General features: G+C 32.5%; 1 protein-coding gene and 1 pseudogene across 8 annotated transcripts; one reads left to right on the forward strand and one right to left on the reverse strand.

Moving 5' to 3' along the window:
* Positions 1–2,512: 2,512 nt before the first annotated feature.
* Positions 2,513–7,315, forward strand: LOC105785904 (histidine biosynthesis bifunctional protein hisIE, chloroplastic). Of its 8 annotated transcripts, XM_012612094.2 has the most exons (8): positions 3,046–3,129; positions 3,247–3,309; positions 4,326–4,520; positions 4,819–5,032; positions 5,995–6,240; positions 6,324–6,419; positions 6,534–6,682; positions 6,918–7,315. In XM_012612094.2, the coding sequence occupies exons 4-8, from the start codon at positions 4,865–4,867 to the stop codon at positions 7,123–7,125; spliced, it is 867 nt and encodes a 288-aa protein (XP_012467548.1). In that variant the 5' UTR covers positions 3,046–3,129; positions 3,247–3,309; positions 4,326–4,520; positions 4,819–4,864; the 3' UTR covers positions 7,126–7,315. The 8 variants fall into 8 exon arrangements, with proteins under 8 accessions (XP_012467549.1, XP_012467552.1, XP_052489989.1 ...); XM_052634029.1 differs by lacking the exons at positions 3,046–3,129; positions 3,247–3,309 and adding an exon at positions 2,528–2,681; XM_012612096.2 differs by lacking the exons at positions 3,046–3,129; positions 3,247–3,309 and adding an exon at positions 3,347–4,240.
* Positions 7,316–9,926: 2,611 nt separating this feature from the next.
* LOC105787045 (RNA-dependent RNA polymerase 1-like) lies at positions 9,927–16,386 on the reverse strand (annotated as a pseudogene).
* Between the last annotated feature and the right edge of the window lie 8,652 nt (positions 16,387–25,038).

A 25,038-nucleotide genomic window follows, 5' to 3' on the forward strand; every position in this document is an offset into this window, starting at 1 on the left:
GAGATTTCTAGCAGCTTCTACAAGACAGATAAGATCATGTTTGTATGTGTCTGGTACTCTCCTTGGTCTTTAGATATTTCATTTTTCCACATCTCAACTGTCACTTGCTGGTTCGGTCTTTGAGCCATCGGTTTCAAGGTCCAACTTCTCTTGGATATGACTAGAGAGTTGGTGTTTCTACGGTGCCCACATTTAGAATGATATTTTGGGGGGCATTGGTGCATTTTTTTGCAGGTTCCTCTACTGCTTTATAAGGTCAATTTACAACTCCTCACTTTGTCCTTTTGCTAGAGATGAGAAAATTGCATTGAATTGAATTAAATTATAGTGTTTGGTTTGATTTCGACTTATTTATTTTTAAAATTCAGTTCAATTCTATTTGGTCTGATTTAGTTTTAGTTATAAATTTTCAATTATCCAAACTGAACTGGATTTATCTGTTTTATTTAATTTATAATTTATTTTTATATAAAGTATTTTATATATTAAAATAATAAAAAAATAATTTAAAAGTCCTATGAAAAAAATTTAAAATTTTAAAAATCAATAAATTAAATTCGAAACAATAAAATTTAATTTAATTTTAGAAAAAGGGACCTTCTATGGTTGGATCCTGGAAGTCTGGAATGCTGGCTGGCCAGTAAGATAAGAGATATTTGTGCTATATTTTAGGCCCAATGATGGGGAAGTAGCTGCACCCTAGCTAACAACTTGTTGGATTTACTGGTCACCTTGGCTCAACAAAATCAAAGATACCTTCCATAATGACTATTTTTGTCTATGAAAAACTTGAAGTCTATCAATTTTCTTGATGTAGCATATATATATAAATAAATTGTGAGGTTAAGAATTAATTAATTTTTAAAATTTTAAAACTTTATTATTATTTTTAGAAAAAATTAAGAAATAAGAATTAATTGTTAATGTGTCATATACGTGGACTGTCACATAGATTGTGTCAGAAAATTTAACAACTGTTAATTTTTTTCATCTATTTTAAGATGATTTGATAAATAATACAAATTAAAAAATTAAAAAAAAGTTAAATAAATTTCTTACAAATTATTATGCCTTTTTAATATTCGGAAGTTGAACAAATTAGAATTTTTGTAATGGAGGGTTACTGTTTAATTTTCCATTGAAAGGGTTATATGGTTGCAGGGTTGAAGGAATATTGGTGAGTTATGGTTGGTGCAAATTGAATAGGTAAGTGGATAAAAATAAGCTGCTACATCATGTCAGGTTCCCCCTGTTAGCGCTACATCATGTTAGTGGTTCTTTTTTAATTATTCGATGTTCAAAGTGTAATGCGCCATAATCACAAATTAAATCATCAGCAAACCAGCTTATTCATCTGTCTGCTAAGTAAATATAAAATTAGTTATGCAAGGATTGCTCCATCTTACTTCTCTATTTTTTGTTTTTTAAATATATTTATTTAGAAGTGAGTTCAAAATTATACTTTTCAATAACAAATTAATTTTTAAAAATTAAATATATCACATATAGAATAAATTTATTTATGGACCAAATTAATCGCTCAAGTCTGAAGGCTCCCTGATTTGAAGGATTTGGATAAAAAATAAACTTGAAAAATGGGCTTGAAAAAAATTAGACATGTTTAATGTTTTATTTTATGTTATTTTTATAAAACTACTTTAATGGAAACATTAAAACTATTAAGATGATTGTATATAAAATTTTAATAAATAAACATATATATTAAATTAAAAATAATATAAACATATTTTTAAATTTTATAAAAAATATGGATGAACACGAAATGGGTTTAGATTAAATAATTACAAATATGAGGGGTTTGGGCAAACATAAAGTGTGTTAATATCATGCTTAAGTTCAATCTCAATGTGTCTTAACTCAGCCCACAAACACCTCTGATATATATATATATATATATATATATATATATATATATATATATTTACACAAGGTCTCAAACTCCCAACCGAGATGGAAATGCTAATTTCTTGCCACATTGATTGCCTAAAATTTAAGTATAAAATTTAAAATTTTTATCTATTTAAAAATTGATCAAATTTTCATGAGTATGAAATTTAATTTTTATCGGATATAAAAAATTGCACAAAATTTAACAATAATTTTTTTATCAATATACTTTATTTTTAAAACAGAAATTATCCCAACAATTATTTAATCAATATATTTTATTTTTAAACACAAAATATCCCAAATATTTTTAAATGGAAATTAAAAATAATTTTAAATAAACATGTGTATGTATTAATAAAAGTATATTAAATTAATTTTTTAATCAATAAATTGGCTAGATTTTATTAATATACAAAAGAAAAAACAAAACTGAATAAGACCCAAAATTCACGGGCTTAAAAGCAAAGAAAGAAGCATAAATGACCCGACCCAACAACACAATGCCCAAAACCAACCAGTCCTAAAACAAATTAAGGTAAAAAAATAAAGCAGACCAAAAGACTGACCAGCCACATTCAATGATGAAAAAAGCCCAACAATTCATTTCCACATTTCAAGACCAGGCGGTTGCATCCAAAAACCCTCTTCCATTTCTTTTCCATCGTTCCCGATTCTTTCATCCCCTAAACACAAGAGCTCTTTCAATCTGGTTCGCGCCGCTAGTCATCTTCCATTCTCCGTCTGCCAAATCTGGAAACCCCACCTTCCATGTAAGTTTGCTCCTTCCTTCTTAAACATTATGCCGTTAGTATATGAGAAAGTTGATTGGCTTTCCTGTTCACATGTTGAAATCGAACCCACCGGAATTTTTTCGAAATTTGTTGAATATTCCTTATATAAGCACCAATTTCCGACTTATTAAGGGAATTTATTCGACATTTATTAACAACTGATAACGAGTCCCCTTCAAAGATAAGATCTGACCAGCCCATTTCCATACTTGTTTGTACTGCCCAAGAACATGCAAGGGCCTCTACAGCGAAAGCGGACGCAACATTTTTATGAAGTATTGTTCGTGAGACCAGAACCCAACCGCCAGCGTTTCTTGCCACTCTTCTAGAGCAAGATTGAAGACAATCTTTGTCAAAAGCCTCATCAAAATTAACTTCGATAAGTTCACCATGTGTGGGAATCCACTGGTCATTCGCACTCATTCTAGTAGGCCCATCTAACTCTGATTTATCAATTTCCACTAAGCAGCAAAGTAAATCATTTGCGATCTTCCGTCCAGTTTTTGTCTGTTTCTCATTGACTGTTTTGTTTCTATCTAACCAGATTGCCCATAGTGCTCCTCCAAACATCCTACTAGTATGATGATTACTCTCCCTAAACACCTAGGTAAGCTATTCAAACCGGCCCAAATCTGCTCTGTTTAAAACCCAACGAAGGCCTAATTGTGACCATACTTGTAATACAAGGCAATTTCAAAAATCATGGTCCCACTTTTCCATACCCTCCGTACATCGAGGGCAGACAGTATTAATCACCAAGGTTTGAAGGTTCAGATTTGTAAATGTAGGGATATAATTGTTAGCAATTTTGCAGATTGTAATCTTAATCTTAGTGGGAAGTTTAAGGCTGTAGAGCTTCCTATAAAAAGCATTAGAAATGGTCAGTAAATCATTAAAATTAGTCCCAAAAATACCTACTTGTAATAGTTTATAGGCACTCCGGATCGAGAACTTCCCCTAGTGTTCACCCCGCCACACCACAAAGTCATCATGTTGCACGTTGGCCAATAGTATCCGTAGAATTCGTTTTGCATCCCCAGACGAGAAGGTATTGAACACAATCTCCTTATTCCAATCCCTCGTAATATTATCAATAAGTTATGCCACAAAGGAAACAACATTATTTTGCATGTCATCACATAATTTGTAATTAACTGAACCTGGAATCCATGCATGCTCCGAGATTAAAATGCTTTCCCCCGAACTAACTCGCCAGCACAAGCCCTTTTGCAATAAACCTTGGCAGCCTAACGTGCTGTTTGGTTGGGTGTAATGGGTATGCCATTACAGCCCTATTCCGTGGACCCCACCTATTCCGTCGTTTGGTTGGGTGTAATGCCCTATTACGGGCTTATTACATTACGCCCCTATTCCTAAAATCTGCTGCTTTCTATTCCCTTCCAAAAGCTCAGTTTTGCTTCCCCATTACAGCTCTCGATTTCATCTGCCCTGTTTTACCCTCCCAACCCGAAAGCCACCTCCACCCTCTCCCTCCCAACATGAAACAGAAGCTGCCAGCAAATCTTTTGTTCCTGAAGGTAGCTGCAAAAAAAAACTGGAGGACCGGCCACACCAAGTGAGTTTTTCTCAGATCTGATTCTATAACTTTTTCCTTCCTTTCAGCCGCCACAACTGCTTCTTCGTCATCACTCATCAGCAGAATGCTTCTTCTTCTTCATCCACTCGCCGGCCGCCAGTCATCCGTGTCCATTTTCGGACAACGGTGTCTTGACAGTTCGTATTCTGTAGGACACCAGTACGAGAGGGGAAAATCCGTGTTGGTGCTTCTCCATTGCCTGACATCCTCATACAAGAAAGGTTTTTTATTTGCTAACATTTTACACCTCATTCTGTTCTCTGAAAAAAATTTGAATTTTGATTCATTCCCATATGATTCATCCCTTGAAGCAATATAAACTACAAACTGTGTGGCTTTATATTCAATCTCAACCTTAGTTAGACCTTCTTGTTGTGGTTCAAACAAGGGAGCAACTATATATGAAAAATCAAGTTTTATCTTTTTACAGAGGTTCACCATCGTTTTCACTAAAACTAACGACATTCTTCTGGTTTTTTTAGTTTGTTAGTAATATTGTTTTACCATTTTTATTTTCAGCTTGACATAACTGCAATCATAGCTGAGATTTACATTTGGAGCTTCAATGGCGATTTCATCTCTCCCTTGTATTCAACCTGTAAGAGTTCCTTTCAAAGCTTGTAGCTTCTTTCCTGCTGGTGTTTGTGGTGGATTCAAAAATAAGAAAAGGATAAATGCTGTTGTTTTTTCTTCGTTGAGGAAAATTTCCAACGATATCAACATTGAATCCAAGGTACTTTTTTCTTTAATGTGCATTTGCTTGATGAAGCAGCCAACTGTTTTTAGTAATTATCTGCTTGTCTTTTACTCCATCAAGGCATTGGCTGATTAAATAGTTTGCAAGCATGGATATTATATTATACGGCTTTACCCCTTATCCTTGAAGAAGAAGTGTTAAAATACTATCTAATAAAGTATATCTTTCCCAAATGAAGACATAAGGACAAGCTAGATTGATTAGCTATTAACGAATGGAGATGTCAAATAGAAGAAAAAGATTATCGAACTTCGAATTTGTGTAAGCAGTCTTGCACTAATAACTTACTTTGCCTTAGCCATGAATCCTGGCTTCTTTGCCACAACTCACGCCCATTTGATGCTGATATTATTACTGGTAAGTTAGCCCGGCATTTGCAGGCCAAGATAAAATAGTCCTGAAACAACTAATAATGTTATTAGTATTCCTCAAACCCTATTTTCATCTATGTGTTTTGACTAGTGCTTAAGAATTAACTGGAATATGGGAGGTCCCAATCTTATCCATTATGGTATGAATTGTTACATATCTGGAAAATAAAATATAGGATTAATGGTAACCGTCTCTGGAAGGAGTCAAATGTTGCCTGGTACTATGAGTTGAGGTACTAAGCCATTGAGGGCTTGGTGGTGATTGGCAAAACCCTTTTGCTTTCGAACCCCTTGTCCTCTGTCTCTATGGTTTTCTGATTTCAGTTCTTTATTCTTAAAAATCAGATCTCTAATTTGTTTAAATTATATTGATGTGGAAATTTGTTTTATTACTAGTGAAAATACAATATGGTAGTTCTTTGCACTATGTAGACGCATGGTTATAGTGAAGTTGTTATTCTTGTATGGTATCTCATTGATTTTGTATATATATTCTCTTAGACTTCTGTATATTTTGAAAAACCGCACATCTATAAGGACCTAAATATCTAAAAGTTTTAATTTTAGGTTGATACATTGTTGGACAGTATCAAATGGGATGACAAAGGTTTAGCAGTGGCTATAGCTCAAAATGTTGACACTGGAGCCATATTAATGCAAGGCTTTGTCAACAGGGATGCACTAGCTACAACTATCACTTCTAGGAAGGCAACGTTCTTCAGTCGATCACGGGCAACATTGTGGACAAAAGGAGAAACTTCCAACAATTTCATCAACATTTATGACATATTTGTTGATTGTGATCGCGATTCTGTTCGTTCTATATAACTTTCTCATTGACATCTTATTGATTGCTTAATTTATGAAGTTTAACATAACTGAAACTTCTCCTTTAGATAATTTACCTTGGGAAGCCTGATGGTCCTACCTGCCACACAGGGTCAGAGACATGCTATTTCACATCAATAGGAGATTTGTTTAAGGAGCAAGAAGTAAGCAGCTCTCATCTTTAACAAAAGTGCTGTCACAATCTTTTAGTTCTACTTCTACACTACCTTATACGGTATTATTTGCAAGTTCTTATTTAACTTGGTTTGTATTTGTAGGTTGAAGAAACTAACTTGGCATTGACAACTTTATACTCATTAGAGGCTACAATTTCTAAAAGAGAATTAGAGTTAGCAGGGAAACATGGAAAGCCTTCGTGGACTAAACGGCTCTTACTTGATGAAAACTTGTTGTGCTCAAAAATCCGGTAAAGTTATATTACCTTAAGCTACAATAGTAGTATGTGTCCCATTAAGAACTGCAAAAAGTTCAAAAACAAAGAAAGTAGTGTTAAACCACTAATGAACATGTCTAGAAGTGTGTATATGGTATATGCCCTATGTTTTGAAGTCTTTACTCTTTAGCATGTCTAAGAGTATGTGTATAGTATTTGCATGTTGAATTTTATATAAGCAAATTAAGTGATCAGTTTACTAATGCAGGGAAGAAGCAGATGAGTTGTGCCGAACGCTGGAGGAGAAAGAGGACAGTTCATGTACTGCCTCAGAAATGGCAGATGTGATCTACCATGCTATGGTTTTGCTAAGGCGCAAAGATGTAAAGATAGAAAATGTTCTAGAAGTTCTTCGGCGAAGATTCTCTCAATCGGGTATAGAGGAGAAGCAAAGTCGTGCATCAACCGAGAGTTAAATGTAAGTTGTACTTTTGCTAAGGTCTAGATTTGTAGCTTTTATCCCATGTTTAGGTTGTTTTCAATAAATTCGAAATAACCTATCTCTGTCATAATTACCAGTTTTTTTGCTTTTCTTTTCGAAGTAGCTGTATTTTGATTTTACTTGACCTTTTCTTGTATCACAATAAGATGCATTTTGTTTCTTAAGTCCGCCATAATATTCTGTTTTTACTCTGTTTCTTGGGTGCTTGATGCCGAGGTCATGGGGTGAGTAAGGGTTGGGTCAAGTTTATGTATGGCATGACCACCATTCATATTTTTCCAAGTCGATTACAATATGAGTACATTTTATCTATATAAATTGTTAATCCGAAGTCTGTTCAATCTTTAGACAAAATTAACCTTGCTAAACAAGTTATGCGTGCAATTTAGTTGGAGAGGTTTTTTGTTAGGTCATTAAGACTTTTGTTGGTTAAACTATTAGAAATTCAATAGCAAATTGGGTCCTCTAATATAAAAATGAGCAATTTAGTCCTAATATAATTCGTTTTGAAGCAAACAAGTAACTTTTGAATAGTTTTAATATTTTCTTATCTAAATGCTCGTGGAAAAATTGAAAATAAACATGTCTAAAAGTTTAATTATAAAAATCCATCTTTCTACAGAAAATACAAAAAAAGTTAAAATGAAAGAAGAAAACAACATTAAAGACCAAAACTAGAAACAAAAATGAAATTGAGAAAATAAAATTTACGTTCTAAATTTTAGAATTTGAAATTGTTGATGCACAAACAATAGAATTTTAATTTGTCAATGGACAGAAAATCACTGATGAGATGAGTTGAAAGGTGTTTTACGGTCGGAAATGGAATACATAATTGGGAATATGAAGAAAAATCCTAATTCATTATGTTGTTAAGCAAATTGAACTTGGGTTGCTGATGTTAAAGTAACAATCATAAAATCATTATTCAAAGTCAAATTCAAATATTTTAATATTTGATAGAAGAAATTGATGAAGTTTGTTGATACAATCATAAGAATATTTAATATTAAGAATTTTATTAAATTATATATTTTGTTAAATTATATTTAATAATAATTATTTTAAATTATATTTTATAGTATTATATATTATGATTTTAGTAAATTCATATATTTTATTAAATTATATATTTTTATTAAATTATATTTAATAATAATTATGTTAAAATATGATTAAATTATTTATTATTTGTACCTAAAAAAAATTCTGCTAAGGGTATTCTAGTCATTTTAGTTTTTTTTCCTTATGCTATTACAACATCATTCCATTCAACCAAACACAAGAATACTATTACAGCACGTTTGGTTCGCTGTATTGGAATAGAGGCGTAATGGAATAGAGGTGTAATGGAATAGAGGCGTAATAGCAAATCAATTGTTTGGTTGAATGTAATGGAATAGAGGCGTAATAGTAATTTTGTGTTTGGTTGAATGGAATAGAGGTGTAATAGCATAATGGAAAAAACTAAAATGACTAGAATACCCTTAGCATAAATTTGTTTGGGTAAATGATTATTGTTATTGTTATTTAAATTTTAATAAGATTATTAATATCAATAATAAATAATTTAATCATATTTAAACATAATAATTATTAAATATATTATAATTAAAATATATAATTTAATAAAATTCTTAATAATTAATATTCTTATATGAATTTACTCAAATCATAATATATGATACTATAAAAGATAATTTGAAATAATTAATATTAAATATATTTTAATTAAAATATATGATTTAATAAAATTCTTAATAATCAATATTCTTATATGAATTTACTGAAATCATAATATATGATACTATAAAATATAATTTAACATAATTATTATTAAATATATTATAATAAAATAGATAATTTAATAAAATTCTTAATAATTAATATTCTTATATAAATTTCTTGAAATCATAATATATGATACTATAAAATATAATTTAACATAATTATTATTAAATATATTATAATTAAAATATATAATTTAATAAAATTCTTAATAATTAATATTCTTATATGAATTTACTCAAATCATAATATATGATACTATAAAAGATAATTTAACATAATTATTATTAAATATATTTTAATTAAAATATATGATTTAATAAAATTCTTAATAATTAATATTCTTATATGAAATTACTCAAATCATAATATATGATACTATAAAAGATAATTTAACATAATTATTATTAAATATATTTTAATTAAAATATATGATTTAATAAAATTCTTAATAATTAATATTCTTATATGAATTTACTAAAATCATAATATATGATACTATAAAAGATAATTTGAAATAATTAATATTAAATATATTTTAATTAAAATATATGATTTAATAAAATTTAAAATACTTATAAGTAATAAAATTTCTTATATGAATTTTTATAATTTAAAATAATTATTGTTACATATAATTTAATAATAATATATAATTTCATAAAATTCTTGATAATAAATTTTCTTATATGAATTTATACAATTTAAAATAATTAATATTAATAAGTGAAATGTTATGTCCGATTAGGAGCTAACTGTCTGTTATGTCCAATTTTTCCCAGTTTTTATGTTCAAAGGATTTTAAATGATATATATTGAATCTGCAGATTACAAGTTTCTTATTTTTACAACAGGTCCAAAACTTGCACAATCCAAACTAAACTGGATATATTTATACATTATATATATAACATTCAGTCTCGTTAGGAAACATGAGCTACCCATGTTTACCTACTTTAGTAAACAGGAAACATAGGCCAAAACACCTCAATGCAAATGCAATCCATGTTGAAAGCGATGTTCCGGAGACGACAAATCCAAAGCTTCCCGAAACAGCTGCATTTTCTTTCTTATCTGGACCAACTTGTCATAAACACACCAAGGAAAGCTCAGGAATGATCCCTATTCATTCCCTCATTATACTGACCCCAATAACTTGGATGATATGTGACATAGTACCAAGCTGAGGCTTTTGCATATGCATCATCTATTTCTTCATCCAACTCGCTTCCTTTTTCATTGAACCATGACCCAGCTTCCTTTCTCAATGATCTCACTGCTATGCTGATCGCTTCTGCATCTCTTTTCTTCGTAAAAGATCTCGACATTTTCATGATACCCCCACTGAGTATTTCAGCCTCCGTTTTGACCCTGTAATAGTCCATCACATTCCCCAATTTGTAATCGTATTTACTTTTGTAGAAGAAAGCATCGTCAATATAATCCTCAAAGCCTTCAACTTCCATGTCGGGATCATAAAACCTCTGCATCTTTTCCCGAGTTAAGAACTTAATCGAGCATTCATTGGGTGCAAGGTTCTTCACCTCTCGGAAAAGCTTTCCAATAACATTGTGTGATTGATAACTTGGCTTGTCTGGTTTCTCCATGAAATCCGAAAATTCTTTGACCCTCAAGTCTTGTGGTATTTCAGCTGGTACACCCGTTTTCGGAAAGTCAACTGCAATTGAAAATAGCTTTGTCAGGTTCTCTATCAGCAAAAGCAGTATGAGCATTTGAAATTATTCCCAAACTGTCATTGACTATGTAGTTTGTGAAGTATTCTTCAATTTCTGCACCAAGATGTAGCAATTATCAAAATCTCATAATTATATCTACACATTAACAAAATACAATAAAGCAAACCCAATAGATATCAGTTCAAAAAAGGACGCAAGCACAAAGAATGGATTACAACATAATACAAATACAAATAATAAACTTGAGCCTGAGTAAAAATTTCACTAGCTTAGAGCCTTCGTAATGTGAACTTAAGTATCAAGAAACTTTTCTGCACATATTCCAAGCGGATTTATACAAAATACCCAACGAAAAATAATGTTGAAAACAACTCTCAAAATAACACAGTTCAAGTCATTATAACTATTATACTAGTGCCAATTGATGAATGAACTTGTAAGAATCTAGAAGAATGTTAAACCAATGACATCCTCGAACCAGAAAAAATGTTGGAGGAGGAGAAAGCAAGAATCATGCATTTCAAACATCAAGAAACTATAACAAGAGAAGAGGATAATCAAAAGTCATAACTATTAGATAAATTCAAGTGGAATATAATGAATACTTCAATACCGAAAAGCTATTACCTCAATGGTAACTTCATGATCCAATTTGGTTGTTGGAGCGGTGAATAATCCATAGCATTGATTTGCTTATATGGAATCAATTCGAGGTCCCAACAGACAAAGTAAGTATCACTATCCAGATCACTTCGAGCATTCATTGGGATGAGGTCTAAAATTTGATTCTATTTAGTGTCAAGAAATCACCATGCATTGTGAAATATTACGAATACAATCAAGCCTACCATCTTGTTATTATGTGTAAAGACACTAAAAACACCAGATAGCTTCTATAAATTGGGCGAGATTTAACACAAATATGCAAAAGAACACGGTATAGCTAATCGCAATTCGGTAATACTACGCTTGTAAAGGAAATGCTCAACAAGTTCCACCAAGAAGAAAAGAAACATGCATTTTACTCTTGCATAACAATCAATGATAAGTCCACCAATAAGGGACAAAAAGAAGAAGCTAGAATCATACACTAAAATGATAGGAACAAAATAAAAGGCGCTTTTGCAAAGTATAATGAAGAACAAACACTTTCTCGAGTAGCAAGAAAACGTAGAGTATGCCCTTTACGTACTGGTTCCTTTCTATGGAAAAACAACACAATCGACCATATGGTGCAAATCGGGCACATTGATGATCTTAATACACGCACATCGCCGGGTGCAAGCGGGGTTTTGGCAACAATTACCTTACCTCGAACAATATCACGTTGGTCAGATCTAGAGCCAGAAAACTGCACAAAAACTTGGCCATAATTCAAGGTTCTAGTTTCATCCAGACATCCCATCATAGACCTTCCTTTTTGAACAAAAATCCTGGCTTTAGTCCGCAACTTCAGCAACTTCGAAGCTCGAAAAGTTGAAGATAAATATGCAATCGGAGAAACTAACCTGTAATGAGCAAATCGGGGCAGAGTGCAATGAAGAAGAACCTGTAATCAGAAAAGGGGAAACTGATTAGGTTAACACTGCAATAATCGATGAAGAAGTCAATGCACTAACAAGGCAATAACCTTTACCTTTCAGTAGCAGTAACCTGGAAACCCACCAATTGAGAGCAATTGAAATAGTGACAGAGAGAAAAAGAAAAGAAAAAGGTCGACTGGTTGAGAAGGCCAATCGAAAGAGTGACAGAGAGAAAAAGAAAAGAAAGAGTTACTGGTTGTAAAGAAAAACAAAAGAAAAGGTTGAGAGACAGAGGGAGCAAATCAGTCGAAACTTGAGCAAATGGGCAGAAGGTAGAAGGAAGGAAGAGGAGACGCAATGGGGAAGCCAATTGGGAGGGTAAAACAGGGAGGGTAAACGATGCAGCACCTAATCTGAGCAAATGGGATGTATTACAAATCGGTGGATTTCACCGATTAGGTTAGTATTGTATTACAGGCGTAATAGCATTACCATGAACCAAACGGAATAGAGGCGTCTTAAGTGGGGCCCACCGATTAGGGGTGTATTGGCCAACCAAACATGCTGTTACAGTTCTATTCCATTCCATTCAACCAAACAAAAGGATTACCTATTACGCCTCTATTCCATTACACCTCTATTCCATTACAGCGATCCAAACGTGCTCCAAATACTTTTCCACGAGTAAGATGGTAGATTACCTAGCCTTGCATTTAAAAAATCAGAACTAGGATAATACTTAGCTTTTAAAACACAAGCTAATAAGGAATCTGGTTGATTAATAAGCCTCTAGTCCTGTTTGGCTAAAAGGGCAATATTGAATTTTTCCAAATTGCAAAAGCCCAAACCTCCATCTACCTTTAGAGTAACAAGGCCGAGCCCAATCACACCAATGTATTCCTTTCTTACCATGCCTCTTTTGCCACCAGAACCTCGCCAATATACTTTCAATTTCCCTACATAACATCTTAGGTAACGGAAAACATGCCATCGAATAGGTTGGGATGGCTTGCAACACCAAATTTATAAATACCTCTTCCCCCATTTGAGAAAGGAATCGTGTAATTCACCTATCAATCCTCTTCCTAATTCTATCCTTTAATGTTTGAAAAGTAACTTTTTTCTGTCGTCCCACCATATTTGGTAAGCCTAAGTACCTCTCCCGGTCGTTTGAGTAACACACTCCCAACTACTGCGAAATCAGCTCACTATCTAATTCTTGAGTATTTGAGCTATAAAAATTGTAGATTTATTATAGTTGACACATTGTCTTAGGCACCTTAAATACTCAATCAAAATTCCCTTCAAAATTTGGGGACCTCGCTCACTTGTTTCCCCGAAAAGGATAGTCATCAGCAAAAAGTAAGTGGGAAATTTGGGGACCTTGTCTGCTTACTTTCACACCTTTTAACAACCCTTCCCCAAAGCAAAGACGCATGAGGGTGGATAAACCTTCACTACAAATTAGAAATAAAAAGGGACTTAACGGGTTTTCTTGTCTAAATCCTCTTTGAGGTTGAAAAGAAACTCCCATTTGGCAATTGATACTAACTGAGTATGGTACAGTTGATACACATCTCATAATGACCTCAACCCACCTAGAATCAAACCCCATGCATTCTATCATATTCTTAATAAATCCCCATTCAACCTGATCATATGCCTTATATCTAATTTGAGTGTCATAAAACCTTTTTTTTTTTACTCTTTTTTGTCGAAACATGTGTAATAATTCATAAGCAAGGAGTACATTATCCAAAATTAAACATCCCGGGACAAAAGCACTTTGTGCTTTATCAATGCAAACTTCCAACACCTTTTTGAGAATGGTTTGCTATTGCCTTTGCTATCAGTTTATAAATAACATTATAGAGACTAATGGGTCTAAAATTTATCATCTGTTTTGGTTACGGCACTTTTGGAATAAGAAATATATTCGTGGCATTAATTTGCTCCATCTCTTTCCCTTCGTTCAAGACTTCTAAACAAAAAGAGGTTACACATTCACCTACGATATGCCAACATTTTTGGAAAAATAATATCGGAAAACCATCAACCCCCGGCGCCTTTGTTGGCCTCATATCTTTTAAAGCCACAAAAATCTCCTTTGTCGTATACCGGGTTGTATTTAGTCTATATCACCTATCTCGTTAGTAACAAATAAATTTTGAAAATATTCTGCCGCTACTTCCCCTATTCTCGAAGCCGTCAAAACCTCATTACCGTCATCGGTTTCCAAGCTTTTTATAGTATTAATTTTCCTGCGAGATGAAGCAAACCTATGGAAGAAACTCGTATTCCTATCTACCAAATGCAATGAATTAGCCCTCGCCCTTTACTCCCAATAGACTTTATCCTTATCGATTTCCATATTCAACTGTACTTTTGTATCAATAAGTTCAGCTATGTTATCATCATCCCTCTCATTGTCCATAAGCGTCTCCAGTTTCCTTGTTAACTGACATTTTAACCCAGCCCTTTCCATCTTAACCCTTTTAGCCCAAACTTGTAAACCTTTATAAAACTCTTTCCTAGGAATGACTCCGATAACCATACTTAGACTTAAGTATCCCATACGTAAGAAAACCATACTAGACTTATAAAAGTATTCTAAAAGGATTTTTTATCTATTTATTCTATCTATTTAGTGAGGATCTTTTCTTTGTTTCTTTCATATTAGGAAAGTATTTTACTATACTTATGCAGTCTGTTCTAAGAGTAAAACACTCTCTTCCTATTATAAAAAGTTCAAAGGATTCTAAGGCGTATCTAAGGGCTAATACTTCTGCGTCTATCCCTGATACTATTCCTTTTTCTTTAAACTTTCCTGAATTATATCTACAAAGTTTTTCTGATGACTTTGAAGCATATTTATTGTCTTTCTTATAAAGGGCAGCACCCCATCCTTCTATCGAACCACCTGTTTCTATTATCAGATAATCCGAAGGGTATTTCCATATTAGGAATTTTCTTAATCTCTTCTTTTATTCTAATCATGGTTTTTATATCTTCTGGGACAAAACTTCTAAGTCCGTTTTCTTTGTTTTATTAGTTATTGGACCTATAAGTTTGGACAGGTTCTTTATAAATGGTCTTGCATAATTTAGCAGGCCCAAGATTTCTTGGATGTGTGTAAGACCTTTTAACTTCTTAGGCATATCTAGGATTTTCTGGGCTATTATTAGCTGATCCTTGCCAGGGATGTTTTAGGCGTTATCAGATGTATATAATTAATGACTGGTCTTGCTTTATTTCTTATCTGTTCATTATGATTATTGACAAAAAAAAGTCGCGCTCCTATCTCTTGATTTTGATCTTCTTATTAGGCCTAACTTTTCTAATTTGTCTATTTGTTCTTTATACCATCCAAGCTCTTGGTTAGAACATGGAATTGCTTTCATTCTAACATCTTTTGTATCATTAATGATTTCTAATTTATATTCAGGTTTCTTTTTATCCCAATGTTTTAATGGATGTTCTATTATTTCTAGTTTTTCTAACTTACTCTGCATATTTTCTAATTCTTCGTCTATTATTGGTTCTAAGTCTTTTCCTTTGACAAAGAATTCCTTAATTACTATCCTTGATATCTTCTAATATCTCCTCTATATAACACAATTCTAATTCTTCTGTTATTTCAAAAATTTCGTTATGCGAAAATTCTTTATTAATGTCTTGACACTGGTATGGTCCACCACGCTTTTCAGTCGCACTCTGATTTATTAGTTTTCTGTCTATACTATATGTTGGTATTTGATTCTGAGCAGAGATAGCCATATCTTTAAACTCTAATCCAAGGACCGCTACATAATCATGCATACTAAGGTCTCTAAGACTTATAGTATTTAATTCTCTTATCTGTTTATTCCGACATTGGTCAACTATTGCCAAACAGACCTTTTCTATATAATGATAGACTTGACTTATAGATCCATCAAGAAGAGTCGCTCTTCTTGGGCTTTTATACTTCTTTTTAAGCCTATCAGGAACGTACTTCTCATTTATTTCAGAGGTTGTGCAACCTGTGTCTATTAGACCTTTATGAACTTATCGTTGATTTTTATAGTGACTAATAAGACATTCATTTATTACTGAGGGTAGCCTACATATTGGGCCATTAGTATTTTCAGCCATTTCTGCTAGTTCTTGGTCATCATGATTGTCTGGATCTTCTAACAGGCCTTTGCCTTTATCTAGCCTAGCTACTGCAGCTCTCATTTTATCCATATGTACTTTATGTTCTTTATCCTGCTTTCCTATGTCTTCCAGATGCCTTTGTTCTATTATAGCTATTCTTGTTTCTAGAGCATCTACTCTTTGTTTTAAATATTTTAATTCTAATTTATCTAATTTCTGTTCTAAGGTTGGTTCTACCCATTCGTAGCCAAGTTTTTCTGTTAAACATCTTCTACATGCTCCTAGTCTACATTTTTTACATTTTGCACGTCGGTCTATAGAGGGAAACCATTGACAAGTAAAACATTGTCTATCATCGGATCCCGTGTTATGTTCCCAGTCATGTTGACAGGTTGTTTCGGGTATGTCTTTCATCATATGGTTTATATCAAAACCTTGAAAGTTTTGAATCATATCTATAAAATTCTTCTACTTCTTCTAAATCTTCTATGTCTAAGGCTTCATAATCTCTTCTATGTCTAAGGCTTCATAATCTATTTCTGAAACCATGGAGTATACGGTTTCTGTATCGCTCGTGTTATAAGTTATATGAATAAAATCTATATTCCTATTATTAGTGAGCTTAGCTTCTCTATTATAGGTTTTATGCTTTCTAGGAAAATAATATAGTATCATATGAAACATAAGATAGTGTCTTTATAAGTCCTATTTTGATGGTATTTTCTAACATGTTTTCGAGGGTTTAAGAAAGGCTTTCGGGCTGCATATTTTCGAGCCCAAACTTTCTTAGGTTTTTCTCTTGGTTCTTGGACTACGTATTTTGGCTTATTATAAATCTTCTTGGGTTTCTTATGGGGTTTTCTCTTGGGTTTGCATTCATAAGAATTTGACCCGTATTACTGAGCTGTATATATATTCTTACAGAAGGAATATGATCCTCCTTTTATCTACAGTTGTATTGCCATCTGATCGCATTTTCTACTCAGATGTTGCATTATAAAATAACTTAAAGTTATTACATTATAAGTATAATGTTCTTTATTAAGAGTTTTCCATATTTTATGTTCTTCTATTTCCCTACCTTGTGCTCCTGGTAGCTTATTAGCTTATGGTGAAATTCTTCATTATGAATGTTCCGACTTAATGACGCATAATGTATATAATCATTAAGGAAAAGGATTACATGAGTCCAATCCTTAAGAGTTAATTGTTCTAATTTTCTAACTGCGTCTGACTGTTGGCATATTCGGATCACTTCCTGTTGATAGGTTAGTAACAAGATTTATAAAGTCTGTGGATTATTACCCAAGGATAAGAGCTCTCTATATTCATTCTCATAAGAGGCTTTGATATTATCCCAAGCTCTCTTGGCTGTATTTCCTAAGGTTGTTTCTAAGTATTTTTACCATTTCTTCTGTAGTATGTTTAAAATTTTTTTCTAAGTAATTATTAACAGTGATTGTTTTCCATTGATGTATAACTTCTGGCCAAACCTGGGGACTATACTTAGTCAAGTTTAGCAAATTATCTTCTACATATACTTCTAATGCCATTCTAATTCCTTTATTCTTAAAGGGGTATTTAGGTTCTCTATAATCAGAGGTACTGTTTCGTATTGATATGGTATCACTGCAGGTCCTGTTCTAGGTGGGTTTAATGGTGTGTTATGAGGGTTTTTATTTGGTGTATCTACCTTCATTGGTGTTGGATTACTAGTCTGTCCTGGTATTATCTCTCTAGGAGGTGGTGCGGACACTTGATCCGTTAAGTCTTTTGGTATGTTATTGAAGAACTTATCAAAGGATTCTTCTATATCATTTCTTTATGAAGTATTTTAAACAATTCTAGATTAAGAATTCTTCTTTTTATGTATTTAATTCTTTGTTCTGCATTTAATGTTATAAAGTATTCTATTTTTCTAAATCTTTGAATTCTGGTTTATAATCTTCATATTCATTAATTCTATCTGATTGTGTCGAGGATATATCAATATTTTTATAATTATTGAATCCTACCGAAAGATTTCCAAAATTATCGCATGAAATTCTTCCTGCTTGAGGAATTAATGTCTGATTATGCGTCTGAAAAATGTCCTCTAATTTCCAGGACTAAATTCTGGAGCTTTTATAAAATTTATGGATTTAGATGCAATTGCCTCAATTACATCCGAAATCTCATCTGCATTGTGGGTAGCTTTTCCTACCATACCTAATGTTATTACTAAATTTTCTCGTTCCATATTCCCATAACCTTTAGTCATTAGGAAAAAGTCTGGTGCACAATAAAATAGTCCACGATTTTTGTTCATGTCTACTTCCATTGTTGCTATTATCTTATACAACCTAATTGGGTCCTGGTCATACCTTTGACTCCAACTACTATTTAATTCTTTCGAATTTTGTCTATTTATGAAGGGTAATGTTTCATATTCATTATCACCACATTTTAGTGGTTTTTCTTCTATTTTCTTTATTAATCTTGTTCTTGTTATAAACTTAGAATGTTTATATAATATTTAGGGTTTAAGCAACTTGTGATTATGTTGTTTAAAGTTTTCTATCTCTTAATCGATATCTATTGTTTCTGATATTTCTACTTTATCCAGTATTAAAGATTTTACTAAAAATACTTTTATTTTCATTATTATTGTTATGGCCATTAGAGCTGGATCCCTTAAGGGTGACGCTCGAACCACTGAATGGCTTAAACATCCTTAACTTCTATTATTCTTTAATTTGGGTCTATTATTAATCCTTTCTGTGGATAAATTCTACTTTCTATGGATCTTACCGCTGTTACAGCTGTATCTTTTAAATTAGATCCTATTTGGTTTATCCAATCTGTTATACAGGTTCTACTATCTTTTGCTATTAATTGTCTATCAAATTTTATTTCTGAGACTTCAGTGGATGGTAGTTTATTCTTAATAGCTAATTGCTTCTAGTTTAGCGTTAAGCCTTTCTCCGTTTATCGCTGGTGTTATTGATCCTCCCTGTTATAGCTTGCCTATCAATGATATGTTTTATCCCTTCTATTTTCTTTTCTAAGATTTCTAATTTAGTTTTTACTTTTAATTCTAATTAAGCTTTGTATTCTATAAGCTAATTCGTCTGTTTTATCACTAAGAGTGGTAAATCCTTTTACTCCTAGCAGTATTAGGGTATTAAGCTGGGCTTGCTTACTAGCAAAATTATTATCTTTTATGAAACCAGAGTAACCTTTTTTTGATACGTATTCTTCAGTTCTTCTAGTAATATCGTTATAAAATTCTACTTTGTTATTATTAAACGGTGTCAAGGACATCAAACTCCTCCTAGGAATGACTTGTACACAGCTCAACTTATCCAGGATATTCCCCAAATCCTTCTTACCTCTTCTTCAAACGAAGCCTCAAACGTCCACCAGGCTTCTAACCAAAATTTTTTCACTTTCCATTCGTTCTTTTCCCGTGCAGTGATCGAAAAAAGAATGGGGTAAATGTTTAATTTTTGCATTCAGAAACATACACAACCAATCATTCGTAGCCACTTATTTATCTAACCTGCATACCCGACATCTCTTAAGCAGCATTCATCTAGAACATTCTTGAACAACTCCATTCGTCATTCATTTTTGGGAGCACCCCTAATTTTCTCAAAAAAAAAATATTTATCTCATGAAAATCCCCACAAACAAGCCATTGGATCCTCCCTAAACTTTTGAGGATGTTCCACGAATCTTCTCTATTACTTGCACACGGAGCCCCATAGAACCCACTGAACCTCTATTCCCAAGCTTCATCCGCTTCTTTGACCACTACATCCACATGGTTTTTTGAGAAACTACGTAGAGTAATTACGATCGAATCCTTTCATGCCAGGCATAATCCTCCATGAGTACCTACTACCGATACATCAATCCCATTAACGAACCCTCATCTGCTTCTAATTATTGCCATCTGTTTCTCACGTGTCGAAGCCTTCTAATCGTCCTTGGATTCCCCAGTCCACAAACATTCCAACATAAAGTTTTTATTGTGCTCAGTCAGCTTGCCTCGTAGCAGGCCTCGGTCCAATTATAAAAAGAGTAGAATGATACTCCAAAGTAGTCCTTTCAGCATCCGGAAGCATCGACACTACAGGTTCTTCATTCCTGAATTTTAATTTTTTGTTACCTTCCCCATCAGGCAGAAATTCATCATTTTCATTGTCCTTATTCGAACCTAACTCCCCTTTTTTCCCATCATTCACTTCCTCTCATTGTGTAGCCATCACCCCCATGCTATCCTCTTCCACCGAACTTTCTTTGCATTCTCACTTTTACCCTCCATATAGCCTGATTTTCCAAGCTGACCTTCCCCAATTTCAAAGTCCATCCCTACATCTGCAACAATTGACTCAAAAGAATCCCTCAATTTAGTGCTAATTCCCTCAATCAATGGTGAGGAAACCATATTAGAATCCCCCAAATCGCGCCTCAAATTATCAGTAACTATATTTGCTAAAAAACTCTCCCAAAGCCCTATCGTCAACTGAATGGTGAACCGTCGCCGGAAACTGTACCGTAGGGTTTCCTCCACCTTCACCTCCTTCACCTATCTTCGATAGCTCAATATTCCCTATTTAAAAGCACTCACACATTTATTTTTAGTGGAAAAATTGAATTGCAAACTTTCCTTTCCAAGCAACGAAGTTTCAGCCCTTAGCGCAACTGAATACGGGAAATCTTAGCTCACTTCCTCCCTTTCCCCCAACGGGATCAAATCACATTCTTGTACCCAATGTCTCATTCTCCCACAACCAAAACAAAAGGTCACCAAATTTTCGTACTTAAAAGGAGATCCAAACCCTTACATTCCCATCCGTTGAAATAAATATACCCCGACGTACAGGCTTCTGCGCATCCAATTGGGCCCAAAGTTGACAAAACTCCCATTTAATTTCTAACCTTATTACGCCGCCAAAAGTCGATCCAATCGCATGTAAGAGATCCTTTTTTATCAAATTTTGGCGAGCAAGGATTGATTTTTAACCAAAAAGGGGAAAGGACAAGCCTGAGTTTTGATCGATCTATAGGGTTTCTTAGACGATAAAAAAAAAAAACTGTCTCCTAAAAGGCCAAGGGCGACCCTCCATAATCATCTCCAAATCATCTTCGCATTCAAACGAGATAAAAAAATAAGCTCTGCCCCGCCACTTGAATCTCAAATTTCTTCTTCGGTTTCCAAATGCTCTTCAATTGTGCCCGAAAACTATCTGGATTGTAAGACTTTTGGGTCCAAAAAGAGCATATCAATGTTGGGTTCTCATTAGGGACAACTTGTGAACTCTTCAGTGTTAACTGAACCAACTCTTCCTCTAGAAGGGATATCTCATCTCTCCTCTTTTCGATTTCGATAAAGTCACCACCCTCCTTCAACCCAACCACAGCAAACACTGTTTCTCTAGGACATTGAGAGAGAGCACTCTTGACTTGTACTTAATTTATTTTCTTTTTATAAATGAAAAACCAAATAAGTAATAATCGAAAAATTAAATATGTTAAATTAAATTAATTGATTTCTTCTTCTCTTTCCATTTCTTTATGTAAAATTAATTTAAAATAATGATATTTATCATAATATATATTGATTTAAAATTTAGACTCGAAGTGACAAATTTGAAATAAAGTACTGATTTTACGTTGTAAAATCTGATTTAAAACATTGATTTAAAGTGATAAAATTTGAAATAAATTTAAATTTAAAAGTGATAGATACAATATTAATTTAATTTTTTATTTTATGTTTTAGATACGGGGTTTTTATGGACTATAAATACCCATTAGAATATTGGCAAAGTTTTTTTTTTCAGACAAAATAGCAGGTAGTGAATTTTAATTGTGAAAGTATAAATTTTATTCAAAATTCCGAAGAATGGAGAGGTGTCTCGCATTCAAGAGTCACGATGGACATTGCATATTGATGTAGCAGTGGACGATATACATTCCATTCGAAATTCCGAATGATGGAGAAGTGTCTTGCATCCAAGAGCCATGATGGACGTTGCATATGTCAATTCAGCGGTGGACAATATAGATACGATGGAGAGGAGTTTGAAAATAAGGATAAGATTTAGAGGTTCTAAATAGTTTTATTTCTAAATTTGGCGAATACTGATCGACGATGACAACATTGGTGTCGGAAACAACAAAAATAGAAGTCGAGAGAAAAGAAAAAGAAGCTCTCTCTTTGAAAGAGAAAAAAAGAAAGGAAAGAAAATTAGATTAAATAAGTTTTATTTAAAATAAATAATAATAAAAAAGTGAATTATTGGGGGGATAACTTCACGATCAATCTTGATATGTTTCTTTATTTAGTTTTAATTTTATTTTTTATTCCATATTTAATTATATAACTCTTTGTTGATATTTTATATTATTATTTGATTTGACTTTTCTTATCTATTTCATATTTGTACTTTAAGTTAATTCTAATTCTAATTTAAATTAATTATAACATTAATATTCTGAACCATTAATTATATATTTATATATACGTATTGTAACAATTTTGTCTTTCAATTTTTCCTCATAATTATAATATAAATTATATTCATAATATTACAAATATATTATATTTGAAAATTTTAATATATTTTTGTACGTTATTTATATATTTCAAATATTATTTTATCAATAATTTTAATTAATATACCATTATTTAAATAATATCAAAATTTTGAAACACAGACTAGTACCCATATTTAATATGAACCCAAACAATAATGATATTTTGAATAAAGTTAGAGGGATTTATTGCTATTTTTTGGGTCAGCTAAATGGGAATGGAATTATTAGGGTATCTTCTTCTCCTAGTCTTGTTATAAATTAAGAGTTCATTAATGTCGATGGCCAATGGGTCAACCGAAAAGCTGAGTCTTTTGGTACCAAATAAACCTAATATCATCAAGGCAGTGCGATAATCCCTCAAGCAAAAGAGGAAAAAAAACACCTTCAGTTTTTGAGCCGAAAATGACCAATTTTGGCATGAATTTCCAACCCATCTTTGCGTGGAAAATGTGGGAAACTTTAACCTACTACTTTGTTGCCCTCATTCTAGAACCCTCATACTTGTGAGCTCAGCAGCATTACCAAAAGGTTGATTAGGTATTCCAATAACATTACTTTTAATTATTAGGTCATTGAGGCTTAACTCAGGTAATATTAATATTATTGTTGATATAGGAAAATATAAGTTTAAGTACGTTCAGAAACATTTTATTTTTCTATTTAATAGTTGAGTAAAAATTATGAATAATTTTAAATATTGTATAAAAAACTATTAGAGTAAATGTAAAATATACTTATATTTATAGTTCGAAGAATATTTACTTTTCTTCCTCTGGATTGAAGAAAATTCCATCAACTCTCTTGAGATTTATTTACCAAGTAAACTTTGAATAACAAAAAACCAATTATACTTATTAATTGTTTATCTATGTAATTTCTATTTATTTGTCCATTTTAAATTACAAAAGAATAAAAATAATTACATATTGAAGTACTATAAAACTAAGTTTAAGTATTTAACATGTATTTTATAAAAAACATATTAACAAAAATGTCAAAAAATTATAATTATTATTTATAACTTTTTTTTTAAATCAACTACAACCAATGAGGTCTTATTGTTGTGGATTGACCCATATAAGCAACGAACAAATAAAATAGAGAAAATTAAACACAAAAATATTTACATGGAAAACTCCTCCGAAGAGGACAAAACCACGGGCAAAGGAGACTTTGGCTTTTCACTAAATGAGTAAACAAACAAAAATACAATAGAAAAAAATAAATCTAAATGTACTAAGCATACAAACCCAAAACCCCGAAAATAAAGTCCTAACTCGGGAACAAAATTCTCTGTATAGTTACCACCAAAACTCATCTGCAGCTACATCTTATCGCCCTCAAAGAAAAACCCTTGCTAATTGGTGTTGCATTGATGGGGAATAATTTTCCATGTAAGATAATCAGAATCGAAACAATAGAAATCGGGATGCACGACGAAATTATTCAGACACTGTCAGATGTCAGACATGTGCCTGATTTAAAGAAAAATCTCATTTCATTGGGAATTTTAGAATCAAATGGTTGCAGGATTGTTATTGACTCAAATGGCTTAAGGGTTTCTCGTGGAGCTCTTGTTGTGATGAGAGGAAAGAAACAAGGCAACCTATACGTTCTGCAAGAGTGTGTGGTGACTGGTGCAGCTGCAATTATCGAAGAAGAACCGAAATTGTCGCCACATTGCGACGAGAACTATCATGACGTCACGATGACGTGACGTGCTTATTTTTCTGGGGAATCTGATTCAACCCAATTGTGGCACATGGGACTCGGTCATATGAGAGAGAAAGGTATGATCGTTTTAAGTAAGGAGGTCTTCTCAAAGACAATAGAGTTAGAAAGTTAAATTTCTGCAAACACTACATTTATGGGAAGCAGACACAAGACAGTTTCGATTCAGTAGTGCACAGAATAAAAGGGATTCTCGGCTATGTTCATTTTGATTTATGGGGTTTGACCCAAGACTTCTCAAAATGATGTAATAAATATTTTCTAACCTTTATTGATAACCACTCCAGGAAAGTTTGAGTTTATTTCTTGAATCAAAAGAACGAGGTCTTTGGAATCTTCAAGCAATGGAAAACACTGTTAGAAAAAAAGATTAGGAAGTCCATAAAGCAGTTAAGAACGGAAAATGGTTTTGAGTTCTATTTA

The sequence above is a fragment of the Gossypium raimondii genome, chromosome 1 (genome assembly GCF_025698545.1).
Source record: "Gossypium raimondii isolate GPD5lz chromosome 1, ASM2569854v1, whole genome shotgun sequence".
In the NCBI taxonomy this organism is placed as follows: Eukaryota; Viridiplantae; Streptophyta; class Magnoliopsida; order Malvales; family Malvaceae; genus Gossypium; species Gossypium raimondii.

What these genes read in the sequence shown, in the direction of transcription:
- LOC105785904 (XM_012612095.2), top strand. Translation starts at nt 4,865, where the DNA reads ATGGCGATTTCATCTCTCCCTTGTATTCAACCTGTAAGAGTTCCTTTC. An exon ending in ATATCAACATTGAATCCAAG is followed by an intron (nt 5,033 to 5,994) that starts GTACTTTTTTCT and finishes TTTTAATTTTAG; the next exon opens with GTTGATACATTGTTGGACAG. An exon ending in TTGTTGTGCTCAAAAATCCG is followed by an intron (nt 6,683 to 6,917) that starts GTAAAGTTATAT and finishes TTACTAATGCAG; the next exon opens with GGAAGAAGCAGATGAGTTGT.